The following is a 15,416-nucleotide window of genomic DNA, read 5'->3' as shown; positions in this document are numbered from 1 at the left end:
TGCACGTGCTCTCGTCTCCTTCCACCCGTGCACGTGCTCTCGTCTCCTTCCACCCGTGCACGTGCTCTTGTCTCCTTCCACCCGTGCACGTGCTCTTGTCTCCTTTCACTTGTTTGGCTTTTGCAAAGAGTCTGGGTATTTTTTTCCAAAGTGCTTTAACAGGATGTCTCAGTTAAAGTTTTGACGGACTGTTTACAGTTCACTTCTGCCCAGCGGCAGTGAAAGATGCATTACAGGATAAGTAAGGCGACTCTCCTGGGGGCCCCGATTTTATTAACATTTAAATGAATTCAGACAAGCTGACTTCTACAGAACACCTTGGTTTGCAAGCAGCAAGAATTCACTTGCAGAAGCTGTTGTGCTTACAGCTCTTTTAAATGAAGGGGCCTAAAACAGAAACACACAGAGATTGGGATGACAGCATTCAAAAATAGTCCTTAACAGAAAGACACCTAATCCTGGTTTGTCAGAGCTAGTATGCTCTTGAGAAGTTGCTGTAGGGTCCCGGGTTCAAGATCCTAAGGAAAAAAGGAAGCTGATCCTGACTTGCTGGACTCGCTGGATTTTTTGGTTTTTTTTTTTGTTTGTTTGTTTGTTTTTTTGTTTTTTTTTTTTTTTTTTTTTTTTTTTTTTTTTTTTTTGGTTTTTCAAGACAGGGTTTCTCTGTGTAGCCCTGGCTGTCCTGGAACTCACTCTGTAGACCAGGCTGGCCTCGAACTCAGAAATCCGCCTGCCTCTGCCTCCCAAGTGCTGGGATTAAAGGTGTGCACTACCACCGCCTGGCTCTCTTTTCTTCTCTTTTCTCTTCTCTTCTTTTCCTTTCTTTTCTTTTCCCCTTCTTGTCTCTTCTCTCCTCCTTCTTTCCTTCTTCCTCCTCTTTCTTCTCCCTCTCTTTGTCTCTCTCTGTCTCTCTCTCTCTCTCTCTCTCTCTCTCTGTCTCTGTGTGTGTGTGTGTGTGTGTGTGTGTGTGTGTGTGTTTGGGAGAAGCACACACAAGTGCGTGTGTTGCAGTCAGAGGACAACCTTGGATATTGTTCCTCAGATTCTGTCCACCCACCCTACTATCTTTTTTTGAGACACTCCCTGAAACTCATCAAATACTTAAGTAAGCTAAGCTGGCTGGTTAGTGAGCCCTAGGGATCCACCTGTCCCTGCCTTCTTAGTGCTAGGATTCCAAGTGCACACTACATACCAACCCCGTGCCCCACCCTCCCCTTTTAAAAGACAGTTTCTGGAACTCCAGCTCTGGTTCTTCCCCATTGCAAAATACACTCTTTACTCCCAGGCTACCCCCCACCTCACTTGAACAGTTAATTCTTCCTCCCCACCCCCGCTTGAACAGTTAGTTCTTCCTTTGAACTGCAGTGCCTGACTACAGGACCTATTCCCCCCACATACAAAGTACTCATGAACACTATACAGTACATTCTTTGATTCCATCTTAAATATCTAGTCCTGGAGGAAGGACAAAATATGAATTCAGGGATGATCACCCTGGAGATTTGTCCAAATCACAACCATTTTTAAATTGATAAGTTGATATGATTCTCTGAACAGACATGGACAGTTAAGAGTCACTAAATCTATCATACTGCAAGGGATAGATCAGAATGTGGCCATCAGCAGGGCAAACATAACATATTGTTGTGGAATTTTAAGAAACTTAATCTTCATGCAAGAATTTTATTCTGTATTAAATCAAGCCAAGTAGAAAATTTCTTTTTTTAAGTAGGAAAAACTCTTAGAGAAAAATAGAAATAATCTTTTTTGTTTCTATGGTTTTTTTTCCTTCATTTTCCTCCTCCATTTTTTTGAAGATACATGTATATATATATATATGTATATATATATATATGTGTGTGTGTGTGTGTGTGTGTGTGTGTGTGTGTGTAATTTTTAAATCTACATACACAGTATCATTAGTTTAAGTTACTACAGCAGGCCTCCTCACTTAGTCAATATTACTAAGCACTGCATATGCTTCTACGTAGAGGATGCACCATATTGATTTGTTGTCTCTTAACCTATAATTACATATCATATTTGCTGCGAGGATTACAAGCACTAGCTCGGTTATTGAAGACTGAACAATGAAATTGTCTTATTTTAGGTGATGGAGTGCGGCTGTCCGTATGTCTGTGCTGCACTGGGAACCCTGAGCTGCAGCTTGTCAGCAGTCAGTAACCCAAAAGCAGAGACGTTGGGTGGACTGGCACATGCTCAGGGACATGTGTGTTAACTCTGTGCGTTTGGATCCCTTCTATAGCGGTTCTCAGCCTTCCCAATCCGCGACCCTTTAATATGGTTCCTCATATTGTGGTGACCCCAGCCACAGAATTATTTTTGTCTCTACTTCATGGCTGTAATTTTGCTACTTTTGAATCTTAAGGTATGAATCTGTGTTTTCCCATGGTCTTAGGTGACCCCTTTGACCCCCACAGGAGTTGGAAGCCACAGGTTGAGAGCTGCTAGTTTAGAACCATTTCAAAGAATGTTGTAACTAAACTTATTGTTTAGGAAAATATCAAATGGGACTTTGTTCGAAGTCAACCTAGGATGGCTGCCGTCTTGGTTGTAGCATGTCTGTGATACGCTGCCCCTTGAAGTTCTGTAGGACGATCCACTGTCTATGGAGTGTGTCAAGTTGCACCTGAATGTTTAGAGCACACGTGTGTACTTAACTGCGATCAGGAGGCAGCCAGGTGAGCTAAGAGGCTGTGGCTCAGGGAAGTCAGAACACAGCGCTGCAAACTGAAAGTCGCTGGAACTTTAGTGTAGTCACTGGCGGGTTGGGGGGTGGGGTGGTGAAGAATGGGACCTCAGCAGGCTGCTTCTCACTCCACATCCCCATGGTTCTGTCTGTACTGGAAGGTCCTGGTGATTGAACCCCTGAATTTCCTATCACCTTCCCTACTGTGTTCCTGATAAGAGGCCTTCTGGGAGCAGCATTTCATGCTGCTTAGAGAACTCCTGAATTTCCTATCACCTTCCCTACTGTGTTCCTGGTAAGAGGCCTTCTGGGAGTGGCATCTTGTGCTGCTGAGAGGTGTGGGCTGTCCAGTTCTACCTCATTCAGACCATTGCTCTCTAGTTTCTTAGTGACGGAATCTTGAGTGTGTTGCTCATGTGCTGTCTTCCATGTTAAATTCTTGCTGTGTGACATAGGTGGGGTACTATAGGGGTGGCCACGCCATGGGTGTTCTGTGTGAGAGTTAAGTGTGACAGGATCATGGCAGTGCAGTGTAAGGGCTGTTCCATGATGCCCTACAACCACTACATCCTTTCTTTCTCCATAGTCTTTCTCAGCAACGCTGTCCAAACCGTAACTCCCCACCTCCGTTATCCTTTCCCTCTGGCCATTCTTAAACAGTGTTCTCAGCACCATGTCTTATTCGCTTGCTGGTGGCACCGCAAACTGCCATGTGCAGCTTTTACATAGTATAAAAGCACAGGTGCATTTTATCTCTCAAAAGAAGCACAGGTTCTGGAGAGCAAATGCCGTGATGTTGGAGACAAAGCATAGCTATGTAACCCAGGCTGGCCTTGAATTCACTGTGTAGCTTAGACTAGCCCCCGAGTCTTGAGGTTCCTACCTCTGACCCTTAAATGAGGGGTTGCTGTGTTCCACTGAGCCTGGATATGGTCTTTCTTTTCTTTTGTTCTATGGAAAATAATTGCTGTCAGATGTCAACACTAGAAACAATGTTTTTCCTAAACTGTGGCTTCATTTTGTTTGGGGGGCTTATGTTAGTCTTCCCCCCGGAAGTGACCCCTGGGGAGCTCAGAGTCCAGGTGGCAATTCACCTCTGTCCCCTTCAATACATATTTTGTGTACAAATCGCTCCCCAACTTTATATTGTCTCCACATTCATTTCCTAGTGTTCTTGCTTTTTGTTCTTTAAAAAATGATTTATTTATGTACTTTATGTGCATTGTTATTTTGACTGCATGTATTTCTGTGTGAAGGTATTAGATTCCCCTGGAACTGGAGTTATAGACCGTTTTGAGTTGCCATGTGGGTGCTGGGAATTGAACTTGGGTCCTCTGGAAGAGCAGCCAGTCAGTGCTCTTAACCACTGAGCCATCTCTCCAGCCCTACTTCTTTACTTTAGAATCACTGTTGTATTTGTGCTATGAATGCTGTAAATCATTCTGAGAATTAAGTGGGACATAAATTGTACATATTCCAGTTTGAGTAGACATGGAGGAACAACAGGAGCCAGGAGATACAGCGGGCAGAACAGGTTCAAGCCATTGTATGTACACCATGGCTTTGCTTGGGCAAGTTCTCTCTAAACCTACCCTTCCTGTTCCCTGTCCAGCTAAGGTTTGTCTGAAACTTCCTCGTGGTGTGTCTGTACTATGTACATGTGATTGTGCATACATAAGGCCCAGTACTGTCCTGGGTGTCGGTATGTTGTTCTTTATTATGTTTGTCTTGTGACTTCCAATGTATCCCTTAAAATTAAGCTAAAGTGGGGCTGGGGGTGCAGCTCAGTAGGTCTACTACTGCTCTGCCATACATTAAGCCCTGACTCAGCACTTGGGGAGTTGAGGCAGGACATTACAAGTTCAAGATCAGCTCAACTACACGGTGAATTCAAGATCAGTCTGAGAGACATAAGACTCTGTCTAAAAGGAAAGGAAAAGATTAAGCTAACCTAGGAGTTGGGATTGGAGTTTAATGGTAGATCATTTGCCTAGCAAGTGTGAGGTTCTGGGTTTAACCTTCGCCACTGCAAAAAGAAGCTGTGCTGGTATACGTACTAACAAAGTTAACTTTGAAATGTATATGTATGCAAATATATGTATATATTTTAGATATTTATATGAATTGTGTGGGTTTGACCAGGTAGTGGTACATTTACAAAAATTAAGCTTCTTGGCTCAAGGGCTCTTCAAGTCTGTGGAGTGAGTAAAGGCCCAGAACCTGCCTTAGATATCTCTAGAGTGATGCCCAAACTCTGACTCCAACCTTGAAAAACTGTCTAGGAGGCAGAAGGCATTCCAAGAACAAGATGTTACATCTTATGAAGATGTACTAAGTTCTGAGAGACCAAGGCTTCCTAGCATGGATGACTTCTAGCCTGGCAGTCCGGTCCTCGGCTGCCCTGCTGAGGTGGGGAAGCCCATGCCTCCTGGCCTGACCCTAATGTCTCCTTTTCGTCCCCCACTAGCCCTGTGGCGGTGCCTGGGAACCAGCGTCCTGTGGGAAGACAGAGGACCAGATGACGGCCTCCGGTCAGGCTCGAAAATATGTGAACGCCTTCTCAGCTCGAACTCTGGTCATGTGAGACATTTCCAGAAAAGCATTATGGTTTTCAGAACACTTACAGTTGACTTTTGACGTATCCATTCCTCAACATGGAGCTCTCCATGGCTGAGAGAAGAGCCTATTTTTGTTGTGGTACAACAGTTGAGAGCAGCACCAAGTGCATTTTAGTTGCTTGAGATCTCACTGGATTTCACCCAACTAAAAAGGATTTTTTTAAAAAAAAATTAATGAATAACAGTCTTACCTAAATTATTAGGTAATGAATTGTAACCATTTGTTAATATCATAATCAGATTTTTTTTTAAATATAATGACTTATTTGTATTTTAGAGGATCCAACAGATCAGTATTTTTGACTGTGGTGAATTTTAAAAAAAAATTTACACAAAGAAATATCCCAGTATTCCATGTATCTCAGTCACTAAACATACACAGAGATATTTTTAAAAACCAGGAAAAGCATTATTATGAATGTTAGCTAAATACCAAGTAATACTTAATGCAACCTATAAGAACTCATTTGTGGTTAATAATTTTGGAAATATCTTTATTGTACTAAACCATTTCATGAGGAGAATTTTGTTATCAGCTTGCTTGAAAAGTTATTACTGTATGAAATAGTTTTATTAAAAATTATATTTTTATTCAGTAATTTAATTTTGTAAATGCCAAATGGAGAAATGTGTTCGCTGCTATGGTCTTAGTCTTTAGTCATGCTGCTGGTTAGTGTCAGGTGGGCAGTGGAGCTTAGAGGAAGAGAAAGAGACTTGGTGTTAGATAATGAACTATGCACTAGTATTCCAGACTTTTTTATTTTTATATATATATATACCTTTTTCCTTTTGTAATTGGAAAACTTATTTGGGAGAATTTTGCATTTGTTGTACATTTTCATTTTTTTAGGATTTTGTTGTTGTTGTTGTTATTGTTGGTTTATAAAAGCATTGCACTTCTTTTTCTTTTTTTTTTTTTTTTTTTTTTTTTTTTATTTTTGGGAGATTTGTGTTGTTTATGTCATATGTTTTGTTTTGAGTTCAGCCTGAATGTTCATCCATTTGGGCATTTTCTGAGTTCGATCAGCATTCCCTGTAGGTTTCTAAGTGTATGGAGCCAGGACTGCCTCGAGGTTCCTGTGCTTGCTGGGATGACAAACCTGAAAGTCTACAGCCTTGAGAACATTTGCAAGAAGGCTGGCCTTGAACTTCTGAAATGACAGTGTACTTACTGCCTTGTAGCAAAATAAAGCTATGATCTCATCTTACATACTTCCTGATGTCTCTCATTTCTGTGACTTGGGGTGTTATATATTCGAGAAGATGAAACAAACTCAAAATAATCTTTTCTTTCCAAAAAAAATGGCTTACCATCTAACTTTTTACATGGAGAGTCATCACTACAGGGAAAGTAAAGACCAACCAAGCACGGCAAGGCCACAGAAGCATCACGGTGACAGTTGGAGGACTCTGCCAGCCTGTGTCAAACGGGCTCAGAAGCTCTTGAATTGAAAGAATGCACTCTACAAGTAAGGGCTGGTATCTGAGTTAGGGAGATGGCTCAGCCTCTGAGAATAAAAACCTGAGTCTCCATCTCCAGAAGCCCCATAAAGCTCCACACAAGGCATCCACATTCTATAGTGCCACTATTCCTGTGACAAAATGGGAGATGGAGATAGGGATCTTTGGAGGCTGGCATACATCCAGCAAACCCACACAGGAAATGGCAGACAGCAAAGAGATGTTGTCTCAAGACCAGGTGGGAGGGGAGAACTGACAGCCAAGGTTGTTCTCCAAAGATGAGCTGTGGCATACATATGCCCTGCCTCCACCACACACACACAGATGTTCATGAATTTAAACACATATAGGTAGGCTGTGAGTACTGAACAGCATGCTGTATGGAAGGGAACAGTCATGGAAATTAGGAGACATTGAGAGATGCAATGAGCCCTGGTAAGGTGAAGGCTTTCTCTCTCTTGCTTCTTCCCAGCGACTCTGATACAAACTGCTCCACTTTCCCATCATAATCAGCTGACGTCTCTGAATCTGTCTTTTCTCAAGCTGCTTCTACATTTTATCACAGTGAAGAAAAGTAACAAACACAGACGTTCCAATGTGGTTCATTCAAAGTTCAGTATCCTTGGGCAAATACTGATTGATTTTCACAGCTCAAATCCAAACTCCAATTTTGAGTTTTCATATGCATAACATAGTTGGTGTTCATCGAGCCAATGATATGTTAGATCTAGTGATTGATCTTCAGAACCACTTTATAGTCTTTGGTGGTCCTGGTGAGTGACACATCTTCTGTTTGTTGAGCAGTATAATTAATGAGTAGCTTTTGTCAGAAAATGGAGCCTTGATGACCACTTAGCTATCTCAGTGAGTCAAACTAAGTATTAGAGATGATGAATGTGACTAGCAATGAGAAGCCTAAGGGTGCAGCTCAGTGGTAGGGCAAGAACCAAGCATGTGAAGCCCTCTTATAGAGGGTTTGACCCTCCATAAACTCTTACCTATGTGTAAATCGTAGTTATATGGAAGGCAACTGTGAATGGCTGTTCTACTACCCAGATTTTTCTAGTGACTTTCAGGAAGGCAGTGGTCACAGGTTTATAGTACAGTACTTTAAAGTATAATGTTCTACAGTTCTGGGTGCTAGAAAGTCCAAGATCACTGTTCAGTAGGTGGATTTAATGTCTGGCTAGACCATACTTCCTGTCTCGTAGAAGACACAATTTTGTTGTGTTTTCTGTTTTCACATGACAGAAGGGCCTGATTTATTTTGTTGATTGTGTGGGTGGGTAAAGTGAGTGGGTGAGTAAGTTGGGTGGGTGGGTGGTTGGTTAATTGGGTGGGTGGGTTGATGGTTGGTTGGTTGGTTGGGTCAGTGGATGGTTGGTTGGTTTGCTTATTTGAAACAGGGTCACCTGTAACCCAGGCTGGCCTTGAAGTTGTTATGTAGCTTTGAATGTCCTTGAATTCCTGAACTTCTTACTTCCAATTCCCAAGCATTGGGATTACAGGCATAGTTTATTTTGGTTATTTGTTTTATTTCATGGTTTAGTGATCCTACTCTCTGTGACACAAACTCAGGAAGAAAATACATGGTTGTAGTATATTTACTACCTAAATGAGAAGCTATTCCGAAGTCACTATAAAGTGAAAAACAGGAGAGACACTGAGAGGACCAATCTGTCCTCTGTCTCCAGATAGGACTGGTAGATGCAGTTAATGTCAAGGAATAAGGTCTGGAATGGACTTCTGCATCACCAGGGCCTTGTGTTAGGGCCCCCTGCATTGCCTCATCTGATCTGGAGTCTGACTAAATTTGGTTGTAATTCAGACTTTATCATCTTCGTGACTTTACACAAGTTCTATGTCATCTCTCTATCTTCATTTTACTTATATTGGATATCAAAGTTTACCTCAAGGTATAGGTATTATGAAGAAGATGTTGTGAAACAAGAAATCTGTTCATGGGTCTCTCTAAGAGCCTGTGGCACCTGTCTGTAAGATGCTTCCCTAGGTCATCCAAGCAAACAAGAACTGTGTGTACCACTCAGTGATGAGGAATGAAAGATTTCTGAGGCTCATGTCCCTGGTTGCAAGTTAAATATATTCAAATATAAATATTCCTACCTAATATTCTCAGTCATTCTACAATAGACAAATCCTTCTTATGTAACATATGCAAATAGCAGCAGCACAGCTTCCCTTCAACCTCTTGGTTTCTGGTGCAGTGTACATTACACACACTCATGCTCATCCATTGCCAGTGGTGATATTAGCAGTGAGGCACTGTTGGCTGAGTGTTTACTGCATGCTGTCAAGGAGGGCAGGGGACATGGTTCCCAGCAGTGAGAGGTGAGAGGCGAGGGGCCTGAGTGTTGAGAAACTGAAAGGGAAATCTGACAAAAAGGAGAAAGATAGGAGTCTGTGAACTGAGGTTTGATCTTTGTCCTTTGCGATATGGGGGGTTATTAAAGGCTTTTAGGTAGAGGAATAAAATGATTAATTTATATCTGACTTATAGAAATCCTGTTCAAACTCTTTATTCACATATAGTATAAAATTAATCCTCAGATTAGTAGGGAGAGATGATCAGAGTCCAAATTCCATTCCAATTAATTTATTTTTCATTGCATGTTTCCTGCTGCCTAATTTCAAAAGCATGCATTTTAATCCTAGGAAATATAACTGGAAAAAAAATCCCAACTTTGATCTCTGCTTCATGAAACATTGTTTCAATTGTTATAATCCATAAAGTAGAAATTGACTCAAGAAGAAATGATTGCATAGAACATTTTTCTCCTTTAGAAGTGGGACATTTTCAACCATTACTTCATCTCAAACCTCCTCTGCTAAACTTCCCACTGAATCATTATGTGGCATAATCCTTGGTTATTTTTGGATATCTTGATGGATTTTTGTATTCACTGATGAAGGAATCTTTCCAGCATTTGTTCCTGAAGAAATTTCAACTTAATGTTATATTGTAGTCTGCCCTTCACACCAGAACACCAAAAATCAGTGGGTCTTGGGTTTTATTGGACATAGAGGCTAAAAACACTGGTAGAGGGAAGTTAAGTCAGGAATGGGTCCTGTGTGGACTCTACATCCCATGTTTTACAGCCATCAAGTGACTCCAACACAGGAGGACTGGGGAAATTGAATACAAAGACCCTGAGCTTTCTATCTGACCATTCCACAAGACTTACCCATTTCTTTTGAAAATGTCCATTGGTCTACAACAGAACATTAGAAAACATAACCCACAGCTATAGGATTTTCTTAACTCTAGGGATTTAATTTGTTACCAGTGTTGGTAATTAGGTCTTTTGTCCCGTGTTTACAATTGCAGGAAGCATAATTTCACTTCCAGCACATTTGGGTCTCTCTTATCACATGGCCCTGTTGCTCGCATTCCATCATCAGGGAATCTATACATTGATGAATTCAACATTAAAGCAAAGCAAAGCTGTCATTGAGAGCAATTCTTGTTTCTGAGCCAGGCTGCAATGAACTTGCTGATCTCCTTTGTTTGCCTAAGCCTCTGTGCTTCGGGCTTCCGTTCAAGTGGAGGACTATTTAATCCTGTATATAATTACAAAGCATACAGAACTTCTCAGATCAAAGGTAAACAAAACTCAAAGAAAGCTTCGGTAGTCCAAGACATTGGAACACACAGCATAGGCTGTGAGATTTTTAGGTGGAGAACACCCTCCAAGATGAACCCACTGTGTTTGGAGCATATGTAAGGACATAGTCAGGGGTTGTTTTCATTTGGTTGATCCCTTTAAAAACATAAGCATTTTCCCACTTTCTAATAGTACTAAATGTAGCTGACCATGGATAGACTAACTCATCCAGCTAGTCGGGTTAGAATCTAGCACTCATTGTTTTTTCAAAAAAATTTTTTTTATTGAGCACTTCCAATGCAAGGCAGAGTTCAGTTGAGTATGTACAGCTTACAAATATACTAAGTACACACAAGTATAGTGTGAACAACATTCATGATTATAGACAGGATTATTTTCTTGGACACCCTCAAACATACTAAGGAAAAAAATAGGCTTATACTTTGGTAACTATGTTTCTTTAAATCTAAAATGTGCTTTTTCTTAAGGCCCACTCCACCAGATGGGACCCAGACCTGTCCCATTTAGGTGATCAAGAACCAGAGGCTAGAGAGACCAGAGACCTACAGTTAGAAAGCATAAAGGATGGTGATAAAACAACCCCTATTCAGCCATCAGAAAGCTTCCTCATGCAACAGATGGAAACAAACACAGAGACCCATAGCCAGACATTACACAGAGAGAGACTTTTGAACATTCAGCTCCAAGTGGGAGTCTGCATCCATCAAATCCCTACCCCCCCTCGGAAGAGGAACAAGGATAAGAGACAGAGGAGGTGAACACCAGGAGAGCAAGGATCCCTAAGGTAACATGGGCAAAGCACATATGAACTCACAGAGACTAAAGCAGCAAACACAGGGCCTATCCATGCCTGCACCACATCCTCTGCATGTGTAGAATAGCTTTCAGTTTAGTACTTTTATGGGACTCCTGTCTGTGTTAACAATGGGTCTCTAATTCTTGTGCCATCCCTTGGGGTTCTTTTCCTTGTGTTATTTTATCTTGCCCAACATCAATGTGGTGGTTTTCTTATCTTCTTATACTTTCTTTTGTTATGTTTTATTATTATCATTATTATCATTATTGTTTAGAAGCCTATTCTTTTCTACTGAGAGACAGGAAGGGAGTGGCTGCAGATGGGAGATGAGGGGCAGAGTACCTGAGCAGAGTGGAGGGAGGAGAAATGGCCATCACTATATTCTGTATGAGAAGAGAATCTATTTTCAATTAAAGAAGGGGGGGAAATCTAAGATGTCTCTTATAATGTTTTAGAAGTCTCTGTAAACTTTTTTCTTTCATTGAAACAGTTATAAACTCATAGTCATATAATCAATACTGTAAAATAAAAGAACTTGGATCACTCCAGCAGAGAATCTAGAAAACATCTCTTCTTTTCTTTTCATTCATAATGAAACAAAGAAGGGTTCTGTGAAGACTCCAGGCACATCTGAACCATTTGCCAAATTATAACTCACGGGCTAGATATAAGAACTTCTCTAGGGGGGACCGGCTTACGTCTCTACTGTCTGACCCAGCCTAAGGTAGGTGCCCAGTAAATACGTGGAAAGTTCATGGGCTAGCATCCCCTCTACCTTATTGTGTATCTGTGGATAAGCACCTCATATCTCTGGGTCTATATTTTCTCATCTATAAACAAGCTTGGACTCGTGTGCTGGTTAATTTTGTCAACTTCATACAAGTGATAGCCATCTGGGGAGAGGGAACATCAATGGAGAAACTGCCTCCATCAGAGTGGACTGCAGACAAGTCTGTGGTGCGCTTTTTTGATTCATGCTTAATGTGGGAGGGCTGGGCCACTGTGGGTACTACCCTCCCTGAGCTGTGGTCCTGGCTCACCAAGACACAAGGAATCAACCAGTGAGCAGTGTTTCTCCACAGCCACTGCTGTACTTCCTGCCTTGGGGTTCCTGTTTTGCATCCTTGTCCTTACCTTCCTGTGTTCTTGCCCAGGAAGTATACTATACTATACTATAAAGTATATAATATATAATATATATTTTATATACTTTATATAATATATACTTTATATAATATATAAAGTATACTATAAAGTATACTATAGTCTTTACAGGTCCTCTTCCAAACTCCTGTATTGGCCAGTCCTCCTCAACCTCCTGACTTGCACCGCCTGGCCTTGCTATCACAGACCACTTCGGCTTTTATCCTGGACACCTGACCCACTGACAGAGACACCTGACCCACTGACAGAGTCAAAGGTTTCTGTCAACCTACATCTGGTAAGTCCTTGATTCCTCTCCTTGGTGATATTTGATTTTTATCACTACTGAGAAGGAAGTCCCAGAAGTTTTTTTTTTTTTTCTTAATAAAAAAGGTGCAGGGCTCAAACTATGACTCAGAGTCAGAACATTAATTAATAAAGGAACCTTTTCTAGGCCAGCAGACAGAGTTGCATTCTTGCCAATCCTTTCTAAGAGCAGATGGGCAATGCCTCCATCCATTCTGCCTAAGTCATCTCGAAACTGAGGGCAGTTGACACTTTTATTAACATCCTTTCTTTGAACTTGACTTTTCAGATACTTCATGGTTTTGTCTGCAGAGTCTGGTGATGAGATGAAGGGGCAAAGCTTTGCTCACACTGCAGCATTCTTCATGTGCATTCATCCCTGGCTACTGAGCAGCCTGAGCCCAGATGGATGCAGGACAGACTGACTGATGAGTGTCATGGATGGTAGACGATGTGTTGACATAGCAATTACAGTCCAGTGGGAATTGGTAACTAGACAGGGAGTGTGCCTGTGTCTGCTTTGACTTGACATTTTTTCTGAATGTTTACAATACTCAAAATGTAGAGCCAGGCATGGTGGGGCACACCTTTGATCCCAGCACTCAAGAGGCAGAGATGGTAGATCCCTTAGTCTGAGGCCAGCGTGGTTTACAGAGGGAGTTCCAGGAGAGCCAGGGCTACACAGAGAACCTTGAAAAGATAAAAGCTAACAAGCAAAACCTCTCAATATGAGGAGAGGAAATCTGAACACAGGAGCACTGAAGAGTGAGCAGCTCTTTCGAAGCAGATGGGAGGTAAGCACACAGTTGCTGGAGATGGGACTAGTTTTTAATTAAGTGGCTTACTACGAGTCTGCCATTCACTGCTGTCCAGATTCAAGAGATGTTATACAAGAAATGAATAGTATTTTGAAGGCCTTTGATGAAACACACTGCCCACATTCCAAGCTAGTAGTCATTTTTAAGATTTGGAAAAAGCATGGGTTTCGGGGTTAGATGACCACAAATCTGAAGGGTTAAACATTGACTCAATAAAATTCCCCTGACTTGAGGGCCCTGAAGCTCACCATGCATTTAAGTTTTGTTTGCTGGTTGGTTGTTGGTTCAGTTTTTTTTTCATCCTTAGGTATGATCTTGTGATTGTCCAATGCTGAAGCCCATGCCTTATCCAGATCTCACTAAGTGTGCACTGGCTTATCTGGTGGAGACTATAGCTGTCCTAGGATAGTAAGATAACTTGCATGCTCTGATACTCCTGGACTGCACTACATTTGCAAAATCTCTGTGAGAATATTGTCCCAGATCACTATTTAATGTCACTAGAAGCAGGAAAGACTTGCAATTTAACTGCCATTTAAAAGGAACAGAGCTACAGTAACATAACAGTATTTAAAAATTAGGTATTTTTCTTTCTTTTCAAAGACAGAGCTTCAGGCTCTCCTGGAACTTACTATGTAGCCTTGAACCTATAGCCATCTTTCTGCCCCAGCCTCCTGAGTATGTTTGATTACAGATGTGAGATACTGGGCTCAATTCAGTTTCTTAAATAACAGCCAGCAGTCTTTTGTGAATTCATAGTCCTGGATTTCTTCAGGTGTCTGTATCTTACTCAGTTTCTGGTTTTGGGCTTGGTGAGGGTTAGCACATGTCCTCAGGGGCAGGAAGAGAAATACAGAGCAGTTAGTTCAGCGTCATAAGATCAACTAAGCATCTCAGAGAGGGCCCTGGGTTTCATCTCCTGTTGGCAAACAATAGACTCACATTGCAGAGAGAATAGAAGGGCACCAGCCAGTTTTGAATTCTGTGTTAGTTAGGGTTCTCTACAGTCACAGAACTTATGGAATGTCTCTATATATTAAAAGAAACTATGGGACTGACTTACAGTCTGCAGTCCAACTAACCCAATGATGGGAATTTAGCAGCTGTGAATGGGAAGTCAAAGAATCTAGTAGTTGCTCAGCCCCACCCACGAGGCCAGTTGTTTAAGTTGGTCTTCTGGAGAAGTAGGTTCCAACAAATGTGCTGGCAAGTAAGCCCAAGCAGGTGAAGAAGAGCGAGTCTGCCTTCTTCACCTACATTGTCCTTATGTAGGCCTCCAGCAGAAAGTGTGGCCGAGATAAAGGTGTGTACCACCAGGCCTGGACCTAAGCTGTTCTTTATTTGGAACTTGCTCTGTCCAGGCTGGCCTTGAACTCAGAGATCTGCTTGCCTCTGTCTCCTGGAAATAAAGGTGTGTGATACCTTTCCTGATCCTAAGCCTTTCATGGCAACTCTACCTCAAGATCTGGATCACAGGTGAGTCCTCCATTTGTGAATTGTAGTTCACTCCAGATATAGTCAAGTTGACAACTGGGAATAGCCATCAGACTCTATAAATGTAATTACCCACCTCAGCAGTTCATCTTTTAAAATATCATTAAAGGATGTGGAGAGATGGCTCAGCTGATATGGGACATTTGTTGTTGAGGAAGTGTTTGTGCTCAATATGGATCTACTACAATGGAGAGATGTGATTAGCAAATGACCCTGACAACTACAGTTAGCAAACTTAATTTCTCCTTCCCTCCTCTCCTTCCTTTAGATGAATAAATAGGTATTTGCATTTATAAATATACGTCTCTCTTCTTGCTGGGCAGTGGTTGCACACGCCTTTAATCCCAGCACTTGGGACGCAGAGGCAGGTGGATTTCTAAGTTCAAGGCCAGCCTGGTCTACAGAGTGAGTTCCAGGACAGCCAGG

General features: G+C 41.7%; 1 protein-coding gene across 2 annotated transcripts in view; it reads left to right on the top strand.

Moving 5' to 3' along the window:
* The window catches only part of Myb (MYB proto-oncogene, transcription factor), a 36,598-nt gene extending 30,361 nt beyond the window's left edge, over nt 1-6,237 (top strand). The window contains exon 16 of one of the 2 annotated variants that reach the window (XM_031380559.1): nt 5,178-6,237. In XM_031380559.1, coding sequence (XP_031236419.1) covers nt 5,178-5,294 — 117 coding nt within the window. In that variant the 3' untranslated portion in view covers nt 5,295-6,237. The remainder of the gene's footprint in view (nt 1-5,177) is intronic. The other variant, XM_031380560.1, reaches the window with a different exon arrangement.
* Nucleotides 6,238-15,416: the final 9,179 nt, after the last annotated feature.

Source organism: Mastomys coucha, unplaced genomic scaffold (genome assembly GCF_008632895.1).
Source record: "Mastomys coucha isolate ucsf_1 unplaced genomic scaffold, UCSF_Mcou_1 pScaffold2, whole genome shotgun sequence".
In the NCBI taxonomy this organism is placed as follows: Eukaryota; Metazoa; Chordata; class Mammalia; order Rodentia; family Muridae; genus Mastomys; species Mastomys coucha.
Note: the sequence above shows the minus strand (reverse complement) of the source record. Positions and strands in the feature narration are given on the sequence as shown.